Consider the following 21,496-nt stretch of genomic DNA (forward strand, 5'->3'; position numbering starts at 1 on the left):
GCTATATAGCGCAGTCCAGTTTGTCCTGTTGGTGTATGTGGTATATCTATCTATAGGCTAACATTTCACACAATGAGGAGCAAGAATTCCTAGACGCACCAGGCACAAACGTCAGACAAGATAAACCGATATTTTGATACCAAATTTGGCACGGACTTGTCTCCCCCTAGGCCTAAAGCTGATGAGTTCGTTTAGTCTAAATGTCGTTTATTTATTTATAAACATTGTCCTTTTGGAGGTAGGTCTACTTTCTTCTTTGGTGATGTGTAATATTTTGACACGTGAATAGAAATGCTGTTTGTGATGATGAGTCATAGCGGTCAGTCGTCACATATGTGGTGTGGGGCAGGGTGGGCTACAGGGGTTATGGTAGGGGTTATGGTAATTGGCATAAGAACAACTGACATCTTAGAAGTCTAAATATTGACATCGTGCCACTGAATGAACATAGACCAACAGCCTATGGGGTCATACCACGCCGTGTGAGGTGTCTTTAGTACCAGCTCTGTATAGTTTCTGTCACACGGTTCTTCCCGTTCGACGTGTCACACCTCACTGAATTAAATCATATAGGAAATGGTCTGAAAGCCAAATGTGGTTTTATCAGAATAATAGCCTCGGGTGAAACAAACCTAATGTCGTGTGCACGGTGGAGGATTCCCACCATCATGAAGCCATAAAACAGAAATGTCTGCGTTGTCCACATAAGAAGAACGTCTGTTTAATACTAGAATTGAGGATTATTCAGTCATTTTGTGTTCCCTATATACAGTAGACTGCCAAAGACTTCAACGACCAAGCTCAGTATGTCAACCTCCCTGCGCGCAATGGAGAATCTTCCATGTGGTGTGATTTTGAATTCACACGTAAATACAGATATGTACGATATCTGGCCTTCAATTTACATTGCAGGCATATCGTCATGGAAATGATGGCCTATACAATTGTGTTGTGTTATCTTGTAATGGTTATTCACTCATTGTAAAGTTATGCGGCCGTGGCCCACACTTAATGCTCCAAATAATGTTGACGAGGCGAGATGAAGGGTCAGACGCAGCTCATTCACACATTGCATTGATATTTTCTGTAGGCTACAATTTACTTATTGTTGCCTACACTGCACATGCAGTCCTATTTTCTTATATGCTTTTGTTGACTATTGTTCTCAGATCTGCCCATATAATTATATTCAAAGGTTTATTTGTTCAGTTCTCTGATGCATGACGCATATAGCCTAGGCTAAATTTGTAAGTATACATTTTTTTTTTTAAATATGATGAATGTATTCTAACACATGCCTTTATCGGTGTTTGTCTCTTAATTAATCGTGACGAGTTATTTCTGTAAACAAAATCACAATTGCAAACGTTACTGAGTTTGCGCAATGGGAAAATATCTCCAGCAGATTTAGCAGCAAATGAGAGGTTTTGGAGGGGGTTGAGGGACGTGGGAGACTGGACCTGAAGAAGACTATACTTGAGGGTGACCATTCCTGTTCAGGCACTGGATAGGCAGAGAGGACAACCCAAACTAGCTCGTCACAGACTCAGCGCTTCCGCTTCGTAACGCGTACTACTGTGGATCGTTGGTGTGTGAAGGGAGGGAGAGAGAGAGAGGAGGGAGGAAAGAAGCTTGGTGAAGGACTTGCTCCTCTGGAACACTGCTATATTGCTATGTGCTATCACCAGGGAAGGCTTCCCGAACATCTCGACTATAAGATGTACAATAAAGTAACACCGCGCGCGTTATTTTAGCCATCTTTGCAAGACTCTTGAATGGTCTTGGTCGCTAGGGCGCAGTCAATCTGAAGATAGAGACAATCCATGGAGATACTGGATAGCCTTTTCTGGCTACACATTGGGATTATACATTGAATTGGGTGGAAACTCTTAGCAAACATTTTTTGAAGTAACTACCTCGGCTGTTCCATAGCTTCACAAGATTGAAAGTGACGTTTCTGGTTACAAGGTAAATCCGTTTTTACTGTACGGAGTAGGCTACCCGGTGTCATCGTGGTTAGTGGTTCATTATGGTAATTGTTATCGCAGGTCATGTCAGTTTAGGCCCTCGTATTGGGGAAAACATCACGTCTGTTTTTGCAAGGAGCTGGGGACGCGTTTGGATACAGAAGCCGTGCATTAGACCATTTTGACTATACGTCGTGCTCTCTGTTTATACAAATACATATATCTTACTATTTGGAGTGGTGGTAGTTGTTACCATCGCCATCTAGCATCCAAGGAATACATAGCCTATAGGTTTTGTCCCGAATTTAAGGTTTTTGTAATAATTTGTCTAGATTCCCTACAATAAACATCACGCCGGCAGGTAGCCTAGTGCTTAAAGTGTTGGGCCAGTAACCGAAAGGTTGCTGAATCGAATCCCCGAGCTGACAAGGTAAAAGTCTGTCCTTCTGCCCCTGAGCAAGGCAGTTAACCCACTGTTCCCCATTAGGCCGTCATTGTAAATAAGAATTTGTTCTTAACTGACTTCCCTAGTATTAAAAAATAGTCTACTAGCAAAGCCAGCATTATCGAGTTTAGACACGTTATGAGTGGTGTCCTTGCTAAGCATGTATCACCATTGCTATGCTTATTAATACTAGTAGCCAACATACTTATTTCTTATTGTAATCATTTCTGCTACAATTATTGCTGTCTTTATTTTCTTCGTTATTATATCAATTATAATGAAAGCCATAGACGTATAGCAGTTGCGAATCATTACATGCTCAATCTTTCTTCAATGAAAGAGTCGCAAGCTGAAATGTATTAAAAGTATGAAGACTGCGTGTGTTGAGCATGTCATTGGTATTTTATTTTGACCTACAAGTCGTTTCAGTCGAACTGGAATTTCAATTGACTAATGTCACATCAAAAATGTATTGGAAAAAAAGTTATGCGCATAGGTCTGTCTATTCAGGACTGAGAATGTGACCTTAAAATGTGCTTTTGTTTCGATCTGACAGTTGAGGCCTTGGTCTCCGGAGCTCCAGACATGGCGGACCAGGATGAAACCGTTGGGCTCCAAAATTCGACAAGCGGTTCAGAGTCAAAGGAATTGCACTCCGAGAGTAAAGCAGATAAACCACATGGAACGTCGGGCAAATCTCCATCCTCCCAGACGACATATATTCAACAGGTCAGCGTTACTAACTGTTTTGAACCTATGCACTTCAGGTCGAGAGCCTCAAGTCACTGCCTAGAGGTTGCTCTAGACCTATATGCCTATCTATAGTATTACTGCAGAGTAGTCACATGTGAATAGTAGGTTAATATGATATTAATATCTATAGGTTTTAGTTAAACTATGATGGAATGTATAGTACACTACAACATTGTCCCGGTATGAATTACATGACATAGAGAAGTATATATTAGTTGTATAATGATTGGGCTAATTAAGCTTGCAGAATGATGTCAACTGCAAGGAAAAGTGATATTGATATTCGTTTGACTTGTCTAATTGTGAAGGGAATGGAGGGGATAAAAGTGTACCTGCACGAGAGGGAACTGTGGGAGAAGTTTCACGAGGTGGGGACGGAGATGATTATCACCAAAGCAGGAAGGTAAGAGGGCAACGCCTGCATAAACGGGCATTATGGGCTATGCAGATACATTTTAGGAACATACAATTATTTAAATATTGTTGCCATGGTCAATATATACATACATACACCAATATATTACTGAAATTAGTTATGTCATGTGTGTATGCTTTAATTATATGAATTATCCATGTATGCCATACGCTTAGGCATACATGTGAGGTTAAGTTTGAATAATTATTTGTTGACAAAAATTGTCAACATTTAGTGGTACTAATTTAGACAGCTCTGTGTCTGAAAAAGTGAATCCGTCCATGTTATGTTTGATGTATGAGCACAGAGATGAGAGGTTTTACTATTCAATAATGCGATAGTGAAATTAATGCTGTATTCGTTTCTGGAAGGAGGCCTACTTTCACTTTTCTCAATAGGCCAAGAGATAGCGCCATAAATACATCTATATAGGCAGTCATTTTAAGACAGACCCTTGGCTAGATACAAGTCAAATAAACAACACGTGACATATATTACACGTTATATCACCTCCATTCTTGTAATCCTCTCTCACATTCTCCATCCATTTTATTTTTGAGGTGTATTTTTCCAAGTTGAATACGTCTTTTCATTCTACCCTAGTTGTTCGTCACGTTTGCCATATTGAAAACATTGTCGAATGACTTTTCAAGACAAAAAGTAGGGGGGCGGAGTGTAAATCCGTTTAGCAATTCCGTCTAACTGGCCTGTTTAGAAACTCTCAAGGAATATGGTTGAGATATTCTTGTACCTGTGAACTTCAATATGCATGATGGTCGGTGGTCTCTGCTCATGTTAACAAATCGTCTTGTGGCTTTTAGGTATTTATTATTCATTTCAGTGATGTCTCAATAGCCTTCTTAGGTGCATTAGGTTCATGTTTTTTCTCATGGCTGCATAAAGCCGTCTTTATATAATGTCCATTCATTCCCCCTTTTTGGTTTAAGACTTTATTAACCATCCCTGCTCAGCCCTTACTCCTTCCCATCATCCGGCGCGGCAGGTAACCTAGTGGTTATAGCTTTTGGCCAGTAACGGAAAGGTTGATACCTCGAATCCCTGTCAAGGTAAAAATCTGTCCTTCTGCTCCTGAACAAGGCAAACCCACTGTTCCTAGGCCGTAATTGTAAATAAGAATTTGTTCTTCACTGACTTGCCTAGTTAAATAAAGGATTAGTAAAACAAATCGCCACTTCAGCGTACGACTTATTTTCTTTAGCAATTTCTATACCATTGCTGACGTTTTACTTGTGGAAATTGGCACATCTGGAAATATATGTGCACGCGTCACACATGCATCTGGTTTTAGTGGGGCATTTGATTTAAAATAAGCTTCCTTAAACCGAGAAACAATAGGCCCATTCCTTCGCAGAATAGCCTGTTTTCTTTTGTTGCATGCGTAAAAGTATGCAGTCGCTTCCAAACGAACAAAATATATATTTGGCTACTTTTAGTTTCAATTTATTTTATTTTGTTTTATTGATTGATGTTCTAAGCTTCATTTGGTTGTATATGTCTGACGTTGATATTCATTTTGAACCAGTGGGGTTTACACCCACCCCTAAAGACGTGGAGTGTAGGTCATTCGTATATTTGTTTAAGCTTGCTAAATTTGGAACAAGTTGTGGGCTTCTATGCAAGGTCTGTGTCAAGGTTGTAGAAGTTCATTAATTTTAACAGTATGATTTCGGAACTGTAATCAATTTATATGACAGGCAGGACATCATGTAGAGTTGAACAATATCGACTATTCCATAAATGTGTCAATAATCCTACATTCCCTTAAGCAAATGGTCACTTCAATCAATGATAGCAGTCATACTTTATTCATGGGAGACATTTGCACTTGCATTGTGTAACTATTTCATCGTGCTTCATTTGCAGAAGAATGTTTCCCAGCTTCAAAGTGAAGGTCACTGGATTGAACCCTAAAACAAAATACATACTCCTGATGGATGTCGTGCCTGCGGACGACCATCGCTACAAGTTCGCCGATAATAAATGGTATGTAGGACTTTTTCAAAACAAGTGCCTCTTGGATCGTTCCAGGCTATTTCCAAAACCGTATCACAACTACCTGTATGCAACATGATCACGTGAACACATTATGATACGTATTTTCTGCTCCAGGATGTTTCACAACCCTATAATGAGGCGTTTTCTGTTTGCGAGTTTTAATAGCTGCACAGTGCAGTTCAGTAGCATATGGGCCTATGCCCTCAGGCTACTACTATTGCATACATCGATATATGGAAACTGTAGTCAATGTGCAATAAATTATCCCAGTAGGCCTATAAGAATGTATCCAGTTTATGTCAATAAATTGCCTAATACTTCACGCTATGGAATGAGATTCATAATCAGTCTTGGGACTAAAAACATGTTTTATTGAATTTGTAAGGTTAGGCCTACGGTTTATGCCTCAAATTATTTTCCCATGCATTTCGTAGGCCTAGTAGGCAATCTTTAGCAAACTATTCCTTATGTCTCAAATGTATAAACATGTTGCTTGCTGTAGGCTGTGCAGCCTATTGTAGTTTAAAATACAATTTTACCAAATCCGAAGAAGAAGAAATGGCTTTCGGGTGGAGTAAGGCAATTGAGTTGGGGGATCCTTGGAAAGTGCTGCGGAGTTGTGCTGACTACGGAATGGAGGCTTAGGCTATTTTTGTGTTTTATGCGAATTTAATATAGCGTTGATGTTTCGTATGGTGAGGGTGTAGCTCTCTTCTGACACCTCTGAGGCATTCTCTTTGCCGTCCGTGAAACGTAGCTTAAACACAATCTGCCATGTCCATCTGGTCAACAATGCCTTTTTGGGGTCAGTGGTTTTCTATTGAGAGTTTTTAAAGAGTATAATCACATGCAAATAACGCTGATAATGACCTGTTCAGCGCATGTTGTGGAACTAATCCGCTCTTGGTCAACTAAGATAATAATGTTCCCCCGTGCCAAATTGCAGGTTATTTGTTGTTGGTCAAGGTATAGCACGCCATAGGACACAAGACTATAGGCTTAATGTAGGATATTATATAAAAACATGTGTTCAGTTTGCATTTATTGTCACACAATAGCCTTTTTCCCAAAAATGTGCCATTCGTATTACTTTGGGGTGAGAGTAGGCTAAACACAAATAGGCTATACGTGGACAGTATTAAAAACTACAAACTAAAGGTATTTGTCGAACCTTCAATTTCACGAACTATTGGCCTATAATGGGATAACCTTGGTAAAATCTCCAGTTTTGGAACAAACCCTAGGCCTACTACCAAATAGCTTAAATTAATTTATTTCGAAGAAGCTTTGGCGACAAATTAGGCTAAACCTGTATTTCTGATTAAAAGTGAATTGTGTCTGAGGCATTTTCATAAACAGCAGTGGGAAACTATGGGGAAGTAGGGAAAGTATTTTTTAAACGCTGACTTTGGTGGTGTGATTCAGGTCTGTGACCGGGAAGGCCGAACCTGCCATGCCCGGGAGGCTCTACGTTCACCCGGACTCTCCTGCGACTGGGGCGCATTGGATGAGGCAGCTAGTCTCTTTCCAGAAGCTGAAACTGACAAACAACCACCTGGATCCTTTTGGACATGTATGTTTACGGTTCTTCATAATTTATGTGTTGGTCTGTAAATCGCATAATGATTTTCGTAAAGGAATACTGTGGCTTATAATTATCAACACAACATCTGCATGCATTAGTAAAGATTAGAAGTCAGATGGCATCCGTTTCTTTCCTTTTAACGACGCTCTCATTATGAACTCCCAAGACCCTAGATTTTGTGATCCATGTCTGAAACAATATAGCAAACACAAATATCACTTACATAATCGATTTTCTTCGATGTTAAAAATTGTGCTCTGGGCTAGAGATGTGGTTCATGTGGGTCCAGGTTTGGGTGACATTGTGTCCAAATTAGACACCTAAACAGAGAATACAGGATAGGACTGATTACGATACAATAGTTATATCCTTTATAGGACATACAAACTGCCCTATGCAATTATTAATATTTTGTTAATTGACAATCACAAGAACAATATTGGTTGTTAAAGAAATTGAAACAAGGAAGTGGATTATGCACAAAATAGGCAATAAGAAAAAAGTGAGAAAACTACAACAATTCTAGAAAGTTAAGTGATAAACTTACTCTATCCATCTCTTGAATTATGGCATGAAGGAATGTGTCAATATTGGTCACCTGCTTGTTGCTTCTACATGTATGAAGCTGATTAGAATTGCAATTGGTTGAGCCTATTCTTTCTGCTATAAGCAAATATCAAACTGGATGCAAACCATAACACTATAAAGGTCAGCATATAATCATATGGTCACAGATTTAACAGCAATTTGCCATCATTGATGATAGCCGTAGTAGGGAGTATGTTGATTGGAAACCATTTTGCATTGTTTGCATGTGTAAAAGTATTGGCTCACTGCAAATCTACAGCACAATGCGTGTGATTTTGAAGTCAGCAATATGACAGATTGTACTCTCTTTAACCATTGACCAAAGCACCTACAGCACACACAGCACTATCTATCTTCTGCCTGATCACATGACTCCTTTGGCAGTGTGTGAGAATTTATAGTGATTGTTGCCTTGCCAAATCCCAGCTGGTAGAATGAAATTGGAGCTCAGTTCAGTTGGATTGTGAGCAGTGTTGTAAATTTCGGGCCAGAATGCATTTTTAATTGGTTGCAGTGGTTCCTGGCATGCCCTCTTTCGTGCTCAGAAAGTTCCATAGGATTCATAAATGAAATACTGGTGCTAGGCCAAAAAACGATTCTATCAGCTTGTTTGTCCAGCTGGTTGAAATAACTTTGAGACAATTTATAATTACTAGCATCAGACATGGAGTTGAAACATGTCAGTGAGGTAGGTTGTAGACAGTTAGGAGGAAACAGTACAATTCTTTACAATTGTTTGGTAATTAGGCAGAACAGAGCAGGGCCTCCCCTCCCCAGCCAGAGAGCATGCTGGGATAAACCAGTGACTCCTGTAGGTTTCAGAAGGTTGAAATGAATGTTTTTATGACTGTGTATGTTTGTAATTGAATGTGAATGTGAGTTTATTGAAGGGATTTCTGATATTTGGTTTGATTTTTACAGTTAATTTTGCTATTGTTAAAGTTTACAGTACATCTTATTGACAATATATAGATAGATGTTTGTTGACTCTCAATCATATAGATGGTATAATCTCAGTTATTTGGGTTAGGTTGCTAATTGAGGCGTTAGTTTCTATCTAATACCAATAGTATGCATATTAACATATGATTACCCATTTTCAGTTTATGGCCTACGTTTTATCACAAGCCTCAGCTAGGGCTTTGATCTCCATCTCAACTTGAGAAACATTTCTCAATGTTATTCATATTCTCCCCCGATTTGCTGGTGCTGGTGCACTCGTTCTGTCCTCCCCACACATGTTTTAGCCAGGAGGGTGGAGTGTGGATATCCCACTGTTTATGTTCCAATGGCAGTGTGAGATGAGCAATAGATGATGGTGTACAAAGCCTGTTAATCCAAAGGCTTCAGAAAGCCCTCTGATGTGGAGGAACTTGAAAGCAGAGGGCAGCCGCTGGGGACCCAGGCTGATCCCCCACTATCATTAAATACTATCACACAGAGTCGGGGAGAATGGAGATGCAGAGAGCAAGGCCAAATGGGCAGGGAGACAAGGCGTGTGCTGGAGGCCTAGTGGGTGGTCTGCTGTGCTCTGTGGTCACCCGTTCACAGACTGACAGACACGAAGGGAACCCCGACCCTGTCTGTGGTTCATGTTGTTGTCTGTAGAAAATGAACACAAGACTCTTGGTGTAGGTCACATGGCACATAGATGTCTTCAGGAGTTAGAAAACAAGGTTGCGGCCATCTGCATGTGTTAAATCAAAGCATCCCCATGGTTTGTATCATAGTGAATCTGTAAGACAGATAACTTTGACATTTGCAGTGATATAGGCTGTTGTTCATAAATTATTTACAAGTCCCTAACCAACCTCCTCTGAAGGCTTTGTGGTGGGATTGGTGAATGTGAGCATACATTCTGTTTTCTCCCACAGCTTTTATCTAATTCAGTGTTTTAAAATACTTCAAAAATACTTCAGCTTTGACCCATTGTATTTTTAATGGGTAACATCAATGTGAGTCACAATGCATTTCCAGTGTTGGCTGTTAGTACAGTCACCCCTTTTTGGTTTCGAAGACAATCAAATGCATTGTACACTAACCTACTATCAAAGTGCTTTTGGAAAATTCACAGTGGATAACTATTTACTCTCTATTCTGAGGGTGAACTGTTCAATCAGCTGTGAGAATCCACCGAGTTCATGTCTTTGTAATTCCCCAGCAGTCTAGGAGGTCAGGGCATCCTCTCCCTTTTCTCTGCAGCATGGCAATTGAAAGGAAAGTACTAAAACAACCCTACAGATAAGAAATAGGTGGAATGCCCAGAGGCAGGGGTGCAGGGGGTTCCTGAGGGGGCAATGGAGAAAAAAAACCCTGTTTTGTTATCTGCAAATGTAAGTGGATTTAATGAAATTAAAAATCATTAGATTGTTCATGGTTGATGCCCATGACTCCACAGTATGTCAGACCAATTAGACTAAAGCCTGCGGATGAGATGGCCTCATGAGAAGAGTTCAGGGCTCAAGTTCAGCTGGGTGGACCGCATCTTAACGTCGCCAATGGTAGTAGTCATCACTTAGCGTTACTAGACCGGAGGAGTCAGGGCAAATGCAGGGAAAGAGAAGATGTTCACGTGTTACAATGGGAACTCGTCTTTTTTGACATATGTGCATTTTCATGGGATGTAAAGAGCATTGTAATGTATTACTGAATGTATTACTGTCATGCCCTTCAGTGATGTGTTTGTAGAGTTACATATAAGCTATGCTCACATTTTGATTTTGACTGTACTTTAAATTATATGGTCAAATAAATGTACATATACTGTATCTTGGGCTCCCGATTAGCACAGCGGTCTAAGGCACAGCGGTCTAAGGCACAGCGGTCTAAGGCACAGCGGTCTAAGGCACAGCGGTCTAAGGCACTGCATCTTAGTGCAAGAGGTGTTGCTGCAGTCGCTGGTTCATATCCAGACTGCATCACATCCGGCTGTGATTGGGAGTCCCATAGGGCGGAACACAATTGCCAGGGTAGGCCGTCATTGTAAATAAGAATGTGTTCTTAACTTACTTGCCTAGTTAAATAAAGGTAAAGTGAATTGCTATATGAGTATTCTTGGTTTTAATAAATATTTTGTGTGTTTTATATACACTGAACAAAAATATAAATGCAACATGTAAAGTGTTGGTCTCATGTTTCATGAGCTGGAATAAAAGATCCCAGAAATGTTCCATATTCATAAAAAGCTTATTTCTCTCATTTGTGTACAAATGTGTTAATATCCCTATTAATGAGCATTTCTCTTTTGCCAAAATAATCTATCCACCTGATAGTTGTGGCAAATCAAGAATCTGCTTAAACAGCATGATCATTAAACAGGTGCACCTTGTGCTGGGGACAATAAAAGTCCACTCTAAAATGTGTGTGCAATTGGCATGCTGACTGCAGAAATGTCCACCAGAGCTTTTGCCAGAGAATTTGATGTTAATTTCTCTACCATAAGCCGCCACCAACGTCATTTTAGAGAATTTGGCAGTACATCCAAACAGCCATTAAACCGCATACCATGTGTGTGGCATCGTGTGGGCGAGCAGTTTGCTGATATCAACGTTGTGAACTGGGTGCCCCATGGTGGTGGGGTTATGGTATGGGCAGGCATAAGCTATGGACAATGAACACAATTGTATTTTATCGATGTCAATTTGACTGCACAGAGATAACGTGATCAGATCCTGAGGCCCATTGTTGTGCCATTCATCCGCCACCATCACCTCATGTTTCAGTATGATAATGCACATCCCCATATCGCAAGGATCTGTACACAATTCCTGGACGCTGAAAATGTCCCAATTCTTCCAAGGTCTGCATCCTCACCAGACATGTCACCCATCGAGCATGTTTGGGATGCTCTGGATTAACGTGTACATCAGCGTGCTCCAGTTCACACCAAATATCCATCAACTTCGCACAGCTGTTGAAGAGGAGTGGGACAACATTCCACAGGCCACAATCAATAGCCTGATCAACTCTATGAGAAGGAGATGTGTCACGCTGCATAAGGCAGATACAGTACTGTCTAGTTTTCTGATCCACACACCTACCTTGTTTTTTAAGGTATCTGTGACCAACAGATGCATATCTGTATTCCCAGTCATGTGAAATCCATAGATTACTGCCTAATGAATGTATTTCAATTGGCTGATTTCCTTATATGAACTGTAACTCAGTCATTGAGTTTATATTTTTGTTCAGTATATTTGTATGTTTTATTCAAAGCACTAGCAATAGTATTTTGAGTTGATCTGAATTTTCTGAATGGGTTTAGAACTATGTTTCTTGGTGCTGGGGACCCAAATGGCTACACATTTGCCCCGGCACTACACACCAGATTGATTCCACTAATCAAAGGTTTGTTGATGAGTTGATTTGTAGAATCAGTTGTGTAGTACTAGGGCAAACTCAACAAAAAAAACACTGGTTTAGATTTATCTGAATGTGATTTTGATAATATCAGACTTTGTGTTTTGGTAAGCTTATGTGTCCTATTTGTCAGGAGAAAACAGAAATTGTCAAAATACAAATAGGCATACATTTCTCTCTTCAGATTATCCTGAACTCCATGCATAAATACCAACCCAGGATTCACATCGTGAAAGCGGATGAAAATAACGGCTTTGGCTCCAAGAACACGGCGTTTTGTACCCACGTCTTCCCAGAGACTGCCTTCATTGCGGTTACGTCCTACCAGAACCATAAGGTAAGTCTTCGATTTTGGACATATTTAAGTCATTGTATTGTACGCGTGAATAGCCTAAATTGTTGTGAATTTGTCAGTGTATCATAGATTAGTAATTAATTACACAGAGTTTATAACTAATACAAACTTTTTGACTTATAAGCATAGAGAAAAAAACGCCTTTTTGCATCGCCTTGTCAATTGAAAGTGACACAAAACGTCACAACACATAGGAAAAAAATTCATGGAATAATCGAAAACAGTTCATTAGCATCAGAAAGTTGCTCATGCTGTAGGCTTTATTGCTGCTAAAGACCTGACGGTAAAACATACAGCCGACGAATGAGCTCATTATCAAAGCTTGAATAATAAAACGGATAGGGTGTATCCTTTCGCAAGAAATGGAGTCCGATGTAATTATATGTCCCCATGAGCAGTGGCAGAACATAAGACCCACGTCTGATAATCACCGATATCATATTCAGTCATTGGCAGAATTGAGTAAGCTGTCCTATGGTCCGGGGAAACCGAATGTCCAAAATATTGGATAAGGCACGACCTCAAGAGACTTTTGGTCATTTCAGTGACTGGTTCTGTTTCATTAAACTTTAAACTCAACGATACGAATTACAGGTACTCCTCATACATTTTGAAAGTTGTATTACTGGCCTGTGAGTGTATGTTCTTTATTATGTTTGCGCTTTATTGATAGGCTATTGTATATTACTAGAGAAAATGTAGTAGCCTATATCCTGTAAGAAATAAAGCAACAGATTGTTTTATTGTCACCAATGTGCTCCATAGGATACTGAAGCTGCAGTAAATATCGAAATAGTCCATATTGTGATTATTTTAATCATAAACAATTAATTAATGTATGCATTTATTTTTGTTTCTTATTGAAATGTGATAATTCACAGGCACATAGACTATTACGCATGGACTCGAGCTTGCAAGTATTACAATTTTAGTTATACTTAAATATGTAAATTCTAGATTAAAACATGAGTATATTTTCTTTCATGTACACTACCATATCTAGGCATACATATATTTATTGTGATATTTTTCTATATGAACTTGAAAACATTTACATCCACTTGTTGAATGCGCTTTATTTTGATTGCGATTTGGAGCGTTTATAGAAGACATCGAAATAATATTAAAGAATTCGTTTTTCTCAAGTTCTGACGACTCATAATCTTAGGAGTGCTGTCCTATCGTTTCTGCGTCTGTTTAACATCCGTTTTTAACTATGTCGGAGTCAGATTTTAGTGTGGAACAGAGGGAATATGCAAGGGGGCGAGGACCCTTAATGTGTCCTGAGCCAATCCGAATTCCCAAAGACTCTGAGAAACAGGAAATTCAAATGACTGAAACTCTGGAGAAACCATTCATTATATTCAGGGAGTTTATTGAGGGGACCTGAGAATACAACATGGGCTAATTATTATTACCAGAGCCTGCCAGACTTCCAGATAGATGTCTGATTACCGTAACTTTTTCATCAAATACATAATCCAAGAAGGTTACATCTGCCAATTAAACTAGAGAAAGTAATCATGCCATGCATGAGCAGACGCAGCCATCTGCCGTCAAAACGGTCAAACTTGACCATACTATAGGCTTGAATTGAACAAATATAGCAATTTCCTTCTTAGTAAGCTATTTTGAAAACAACTCGCGTTTTCACATCTTCTGTTCTCAAATCAATAGGCAAATAGGCTACAGAAAAGCTTTGGTCCTAGGCATGTTGAATCTGAACGTATAATTGTACCAGCTAATTGACTGCCTCTAACGAATTATAATTGCATTATAGTAAATACCATAGCCAAATATCACATGCAATGCATGATATAAACAAATGCAGTATCCTACTGTATTATGAATGAATGTTTGTCATGGTTGCTATCTGTGGTAAAGACAAGTATATCTAACGAGTTGGTAACAACTTGCTTTGTATTTAACGGGGTGTATAAGCCTATAAATGTTTCCAGAATTGTTAGGAAACTCTGTTACCCCAGGCTTGTCTAATTCTTTCATACTATCAGTGTTAATTCAGGGCGCTTTCTTTGATACAACCAACAGCACACTATTCAATATTTATAATATACGTTTGGAAATAGTCTTATATTTGTATAGTCTGGTGGGAATTCGTCCAAGTGATAAGTGATGCAACCTGATTGACGCTCAGTAATATAAACTTTTCATCAAAGTTTCATTAGTGAATTAGGTTTCGTTTCATTAACATTAACATTTACTATGCTATCCTTGCCCGCCTAATGTAATATTTCACCTGAATTATCCTGCATATTAGGCTTGCAATTAAATATGCATGGCAGGCCTAAGCGATTACTTCGGCGTTTGGATATGCTATTTTGTTGAGGGTGTGTTACAAGTTATTTTTGCAAACATTTTGTACCACCAACAGTTATTTACAAAAGTTGTTATTTTTTAAATAGATAACTAACATTGAGAATCATTATGTTGTTGGAAAACGATTCATTTTTTTTTTTAAAGATTGAATTCCTTTAACTTCTTTATTGTCCACACTTTATTTTCTACATTTGCTTCTCAATGAAAATCTACATGGTGCCAAAACGCACCATACATTAACGAGAAGCTAAAAACGTGTTTTTTTCTCAACAAGAGATGTTCAAGGTTTCGTAGAAAGTGAGAGCCAGTGCGTGGACAAAAATCCATTCTTGTTGTGAGGCGGTAAGCACTCGACCCGCCAACTAATTAGGGCCTAACTGCCAGAAACAGTGGCCATTGCGAGAGGGTGATCCCTGCATTCTGTTTAACCTCGGAGTCGTTACTACACTTAGAAAAAAAGGTGCAATCTAGAACCTAAAATGGTTCTTCGGCTGTCCCCTTATGATAACCGTTCGTAGAAACCTTTTGGGTTCCAGGTAGAACCCTTTCCACAGGGGGTTATACATGGAACACGGAAGTGTTCTACTTGGAACCCTTAAAGGGCTTTCCTATGGGGACAGTCCATGGAAAATTACATTTTTGGCGTCAACTTTAGAGCTGTAGCCTGATCCACTCGAATATTTATAGAGTTGTGTGGTCCAGCTATACTTTTATGATAGAAAGTGTTCATATTTAGAATTAATGAATGAATGTTGTTTTTCGGGATAAGATTGTGTGCTTACACTGAGCACATGGTCAATTCATCTAAATGGTAATACCAAAACAGGAGCACATCAACCAAGTAGTACAGTAGGCCTATCATCCAAGTACTTTAAATAGCAGTGTTGAGGAGTAGTGAACTACATGTAGTTCAACTAGTAATTTAACTACATTTTGTGTTAATTGGTGGTGGTTTAACTAAATTCAAATCTAGGTAGCGTTTTCAGAAGTTAATTACTTCTTTGCCATGTAGCTAACTACCGGAACTACAGGCTAGTTTGTTTAAAAAATATATATATATGGGTGAAGTAGGCAATACTGCATTCTTTTTTGCCATCAGACCTGTCTAATTATCACTTGAAACATTGTTTTGTGTTTAATAGGGTAAATTACAAATTTTGTGAACATATGACCGCAATGTGACTGGTTCTTGCAATTTGTCTTATATGGCATTTCAGATTTTTTTCACCATGTAGTTTGGATGTAGTGAACTACTTTTTCAAAGTAACTTTAGTTAAGTTAACTGTATTTTCTAGAGGGTAGCTTTAGTGTAGTTTAACTTCTTCCAATGTGAAGTAATTGGTAGCTTGGTAAACTAGATTTCCAGAGTAGCTTCCCCAACACTGTTAAATAGCAGACTTCAAACCACAGGTTTTGTGAGGTTTCTCCCCAGGTGCTTATTTGACAGGTTCAGTTTGTCACGAGACTGACCACAGCGCATGTGGACCTATGGAAAGTGTCTCATCCCAAAAGCATCATGAGGCTAATGTTCCACATGGGAGGGTAAACACGCTAGTTTTAAGTGAACATATCCTGCTATAGGCCTCAAAGGACACAATAAGTCCTCACAGAATATAGAGGAAAGGAAACACAAGTATAGCATTGTGATATTAAGTTATCTTTTTACATATTGTTGTAACTGACGGTTGAATGGTGTAACAACTTACAAATCTGCATGCTGTTTTACAGATAACCCAGTTGAAGATAGAGAACAACCCATTTGCAAAAGGCTTCCGTGGGAGTGATGACATGGAGCTCCATCGGATGTCCAGAATGCAAAGGTACAGAACTAGGATCTTAATTTGATCACACTTTTGTTGTTGAAAAGTTTCCTGCACCACAGGAAATGCATATGAGCTTTGTGATTTACTTAAATTCACTGAAAACCTGCACTAACACAGTTATATTAACAGTATTGCACTTGTCATATAGCCTATTTTGTCCAGCTAATAGCCCAACCACCGATCAAGCAACTTTATGGACTAAACGTTCAAATCCTCTTGCTGCACGATTCTCTTTCTATGACAATACTGGTCAAATGAAGAACCTACATCTGTAGAAACCTATCACAGTCTCAAACAGACGCATAGCCAATGGCCAAGCTTTGGTTCAGTTGCCTATCTTTTCTATCTCAGCCTACTAGAAATAATCCAAAATTACCATCATTAGCAGTTGTTTAGCACACTATACTGTAAGATGATAAACTGGAAACAGACATTAGACAATGTAACCAATATTACAGTAGATAAGGATTACTAACATTGTCATCAGTGTCACTTCACAAGCACCGTTGTAATCCTTCAGTCAGTGAAATGCAAACCAGATATGAGTGTTATTTTCAGTGAGCCCCACCGCCCCCTGCTCCTCTCTCCCCAGCTGTGATTTTAGTGTAGTTCTTGAGCAGAGGCCAGTCTCTATGTCCCAGGGCTTTTATGGCTTATCTGGCAGGGCCTTCTGAACCAGTGAAATCCATCTTTACCCGATATTCCTACCAGTCATCTGTGCATTGATGATATGGCTGGTCCAGCAGCGGCATCAACCACATGCCCCTCCCCTTTATTAATTCCAGATGAGTGCTTTACGCATGCGTCCACACATTTTAAAAGGAGGAAATCTGGTTTGAGACTTGCCTAGGTCGCCAATTAAGATGTTGCATGGCCTTTCAAACAGAGCATTCCAAAATCAGTGAAACATGGGAAAGGAGCCTTGTTTTCCAATGCTGCAGTGAAACTTTGTCTCCCATGAATTTTTGAATGGGAGAACAGAACATTCTCTCTAGTAAGCCAGCAGGACTTTTTTAACAAATTGATATTGCAAATTTTATTTTGGATTATCTAAGTCAGACATTGATTAAGTTGGTTCATGTCACAAGATAATACGTAAGTGGAATAGTTATTTTTTTATAGACATTTGTAAATTGATTTTAATTGGCCAAAGGCCAAACCAGACTATCACTCCTAAGTGCCACTGTCCTGTCTTGCCAAGTACAGTAAGCTCAGCACGTCTGGTCTTGGTTAGTATTTCCAAGGGAGAGCTTATTGCAAAACCAGGTCACTGGTTCAAAGGTAACAGTCAAAGAAATCAAAGAAACAGAAGAGGCAAGAATGGTCCATTCATGGATCCTCTAGATTAATGTGACTGGAATAAATCCCTGTCTTTCCACTAGAAACTGATCCTCTGGAACATTGTCTCTCTGTGAATCCTAAGTGGGTTTGTCTCATTGATGGTCAGTGTGGTTTGTTAGCATTGAGAAGGGTATAGTGTCCGATCATTGGACGAAAGAGAGTGTGAATATAAGTCAGCCATGGTTAATGACTGAGGTCAGACGCAGTCCTCAAATTGATACCAGGCTGTCAAGTAATATATTTATCTTCTTCTTTTGCATGTGAAAATGCATTATGAATGCAAATAAATGAACAAATACTATGACGAGGATAATTAGGATTATTGATCTAGGATACTTAGGTGATGATTAAATACTAATGGCAATGATAGTAGTAGTAGTAGTATTAGTGGTGGTAATATTAGTTGAAGAAGCATACAGTACAGTAAATGTTATCATCATTTCCTAACCCTGTCTCTGTATGTATGTCTGCAGCACTAAGGAGTACCCGGTGGTCCCTCGCAGTACGGTGCGCCAGAGGGTGGGCACCAGCCAGAGTCCGTTCAGTGGGGAGGTGCAGGGTATTGCCAACCCCAGTGGCCTGGCCTCCCAGTACACCCAGTGTGAGAACGGGGCCACCAGCACCTCACAGGATCTCCTGCCCCAGTCTGGCTCCTACCCTCTCCCACACGAGCACAGCCAGGACTACCACTGCATCAAGAGAAAAGGTGGGCCAGGCTATCATGATATATGAGATGGGATTGATTGTTAGGAAGCATGAAAAAAGGGAAGCATAGTTGATTACTAAAGTAAAAATATGTACAATGTTTTGTTCAGCTGATAGGAGTCTACAGTATGTATACATACTGTAACTGTAACTGTTTCCTGTCGGTCCATAGTGGAGGATGACTGTCACTCAGGAGAGCACACCTACAAGAAGGCTTACCTGGAGAGTTCCTCCAGCGAGGACGACCATTACTACCGTCCCGTCAGCTACCCACAGGGCCTGGGTCTGCCCGGGGGGCCCTACAGGACCGAGTCCAGCCAGAGGCAGGCCTGTATGTACGCTAGCGCCTCCCAGGGGGCCGAGCCTGTCCCCAGCCTGGAGGACATCAGCTGCAACACCTGGGCCGGCGTCTCGCCCTACGGCAGCTGCTCCGTCACCACCATGCAGCCAATGGAGCGGCTGCCCTACCAGCACTTCTCTGCCCACTTCACCTCAGGGCCCCTGGTGTCCAGACTGAGTGGGGTGGCAGGCCACGCCTCTCCGCAGCTGGGTGACGCCCACCACGCCATGTACCAGGGCCCCATGGCCCATCAGACTCTTGGCCGCCAGTGCAGCCCCGGGGCAGGCATGCAGTCACCCACTGCAGGTCTCCAAGGCAGCGAGTACCTGTACTCACACGGGATCCCGCGCACTCTGTCGCCTCATCAGTACCACGCGGTGCACAGCGCCAGCATCATGCCAGAGTGGAATGAGAGCAGCTAAAAGGGATTTCTTCATAGGAACGATGAAGAAGTTATAGAAAAAAGGACAGTGAGAAGGTGGGACTTTAGATACATCTATATTTATATTTTTTAAGCTATATACAGTATGGCGGTGCAGTCTCGTGAGATTAGTGGGTGACCCATGAATGCCTCAAGCAATTGGACATTGGACATTGGACTCAGAGGAAGTGGGAATGTCTTTGCAGTTACTGCGCCTATGGGCAAACATCATGAGGATGATCAAAACAAGGTGGAGACAAGCATTAACCATAGAGTTTTTAGGAGTCTTGTTAGGACAACTAAATACGAGTTTAAAAGCCAATGCTTTTAAAGGAGGGACAGAAGTGACTTTATCAAGAGACTCCCATGTTTAAAATGTCCTGTTTTGACAGTGTATTATACATCTTGGTGCTTGAAGGTTATGTTTTCTTCTTTTTTCTGCTTCAAGTTGAAATCTTGTTGACCTTTACCCTGTCGACCTTTACCCTGTCGACCTTTACCCTGTCGACCTTTACATGCTTTAGATTTTGTGTTTTCATTCTGTTTGGGGCTTTTGTAGTGAAACGCTTACTTTCTAAAAAGCATTCTACAGAAATTCAGAAGATGTGATTCTTATTCTGTGGCTATTTTGAAAACATACTCGGTGAGTTGCTGGCCAGATTCGTCAATCAAAATGACAAAGGGCAGAAAACATTCGATACTTACATGAAAGACATTGTATTGCTCGGCATTAAACTTGAATACATGACCACCATATCCATGGATACGGGTCGACATAACGGTGAGGTCATAGGCAGTTGACAGGTCAATAAGCTGACAGTGTGTTCTGTAGAGGAAGTGTGTATTGATATCCTCTCTAACTCTGGCATGTACAACACACACTTTGACCTGGAAATATTTGGATGTGATTTACCGTTTGTCTGGGGAAGGTGTGTGAAAAAATGTACCTGCAACGAAAGCTAAGACACAAGAAACCTTCTGACATAGTGGTTCTCATTCAGACACTGCCCTTATAAGAGATATAAGCTAGAACCGGTGAAAAGTTGATTGCATATTTTTATTTGGGTAATTGAAAACACCATTTTTATTAGTCTATGTTGTACCCAGTAAATGTGTGTTGTTTCTCAATATTTTCATTTATGCTCCTACAATTGGCACTTCTCCCACGACTACAGTCATGAACTCAACTAGAGCAAACAAAGATATGTCTGGTGTGTGACGCCTTTAACAATGTAGAATGCAAAGAACCAGAGGCAAAGATTGATATAGACAAATAATGATAATATGAAATCATGGTCACTTCAGAGATTATACAAGACAGTCAAAATACACGTAATTTCTGCCAACATATGGAAGTCATGTTATATGTTAAAGGTCAGTTTTTATGTATGGACAAAGACTTATTTTTAAAATGCTAGTAGTTGATAGAACGTTACTTGTCGATAGTATTTATTTTTTTCCTGTATTGTAAATCAACTTGTTCCTGTTGTATCGACAACGAAATGTGTTAGTCGGTCCCGTTCTTTTTGTTACTTTGTCATTTAGGCTAAATGTATTTTATTTTTTAATCATCCTGCTTTAGAAATCAGGACATTCATTTACAGTTGTCAAAAGTCTAAGAAAGACAGAGATTAATTACTGTGGTGTAAATAAACACAGGTGTATATAGAATACGGAATGCTTGCAATAAATTTAAAAGAGGATTCTGTATTTTATGATTTGACCTGTCTTTTATTTTGATGACGCTTACTGTTGTGACACCTAACAAAACTACTTAAACATGAAACATTGAATTCATCATTTGGGATCTATAGGACTCTGTACAGAGATAAGATGTTTGACTACAACTCTACATAGATACAGACAGCTATGCAAAACCATAAGAGACACTAATGTGATACACCAAAGTGTGGGGTAATGGACAAAAACTCTGACCATAGACTTTTTGCTCCTTTGTTTGTATCCACATAATTTTTGTTAATTGCAACAAATGTTAAATCTTGTCATCCCAATGTAGGCAGCAGTAACTAATTATACAAACTTGTC

General features: G+C 39.8%; 1 protein-coding gene across 1 annotated transcript; it reads left to right on the top strand.

The window, feature by feature from the left end:
* The first annotated feature begins 1,588 nt into the window (after positions 1–1,588).
* On the top strand, positions 1,589–21,158 carry LOC139388334 (T-box transcription factor TBX5-A-like). The gene is made up of 9 exons (XM_071134945.1): positions 1,589–1,968; positions 2,969–3,141; positions 3,474–3,568; positions 5,465–5,584; positions 7,022–7,169; positions 12,313–12,465; positions 16,549–16,640; positions 18,458–18,690; positions 18,862–21,158. The coding sequence occupies exons 2-9, from the start codon at positions 2,998–3,000 to the stop codon at positions 19,449–19,451; spliced, it is 1,575 nt and encodes a 524-aa protein (XP_070991046.1). The 5' UTR covers positions 1,589–1,968; positions 2,969–2,997; the 3' UTR covers positions 19,452–21,158.
* The last annotated feature ends 338 nt before the right edge of the window (positions 21,159–21,496 follow it).

Source organism: Oncorhynchus clarkii, chromosome 29, assembly GCF_045791955.1.
Source record: "Oncorhynchus clarkii lewisi isolate Uvic-CL-2024 chromosome 29, UVic_Ocla_1.0, whole genome shotgun sequence".
Classification (NCBI taxonomy): Eukaryota; Metazoa; Chordata; class Actinopteri; order Salmoniformes; family Salmonidae; genus Oncorhynchus; species Oncorhynchus clarkii.

What these genes read in the sequence shown, in the direction of transcription:
- LOC139388334 (XM_071134945.1), top strand. Translation starts at nt 2,998, where the DNA reads ATGGCGGACCAGGATGAAACCGTTGGGCTCCAAAATTCGACAAGCGGT. An exon ending in CGTCCTACCAGAACCATAAG is followed by an intron (nt 12,466 to 16,548) that starts GTAAGTCTTCGA and finishes GCTGTTTTACAG; the next exon opens with ATAACCCAGTTGAAGATAGA. An exon ending in CGGATGTCCAGAATGCAAAG is followed by an intron (nt 16,641 to 18,457) that starts GTACAGAACTAG and finishes GTATGTCTGCAG; the next exon opens with CACTAAGGAGTACCCGGTGG.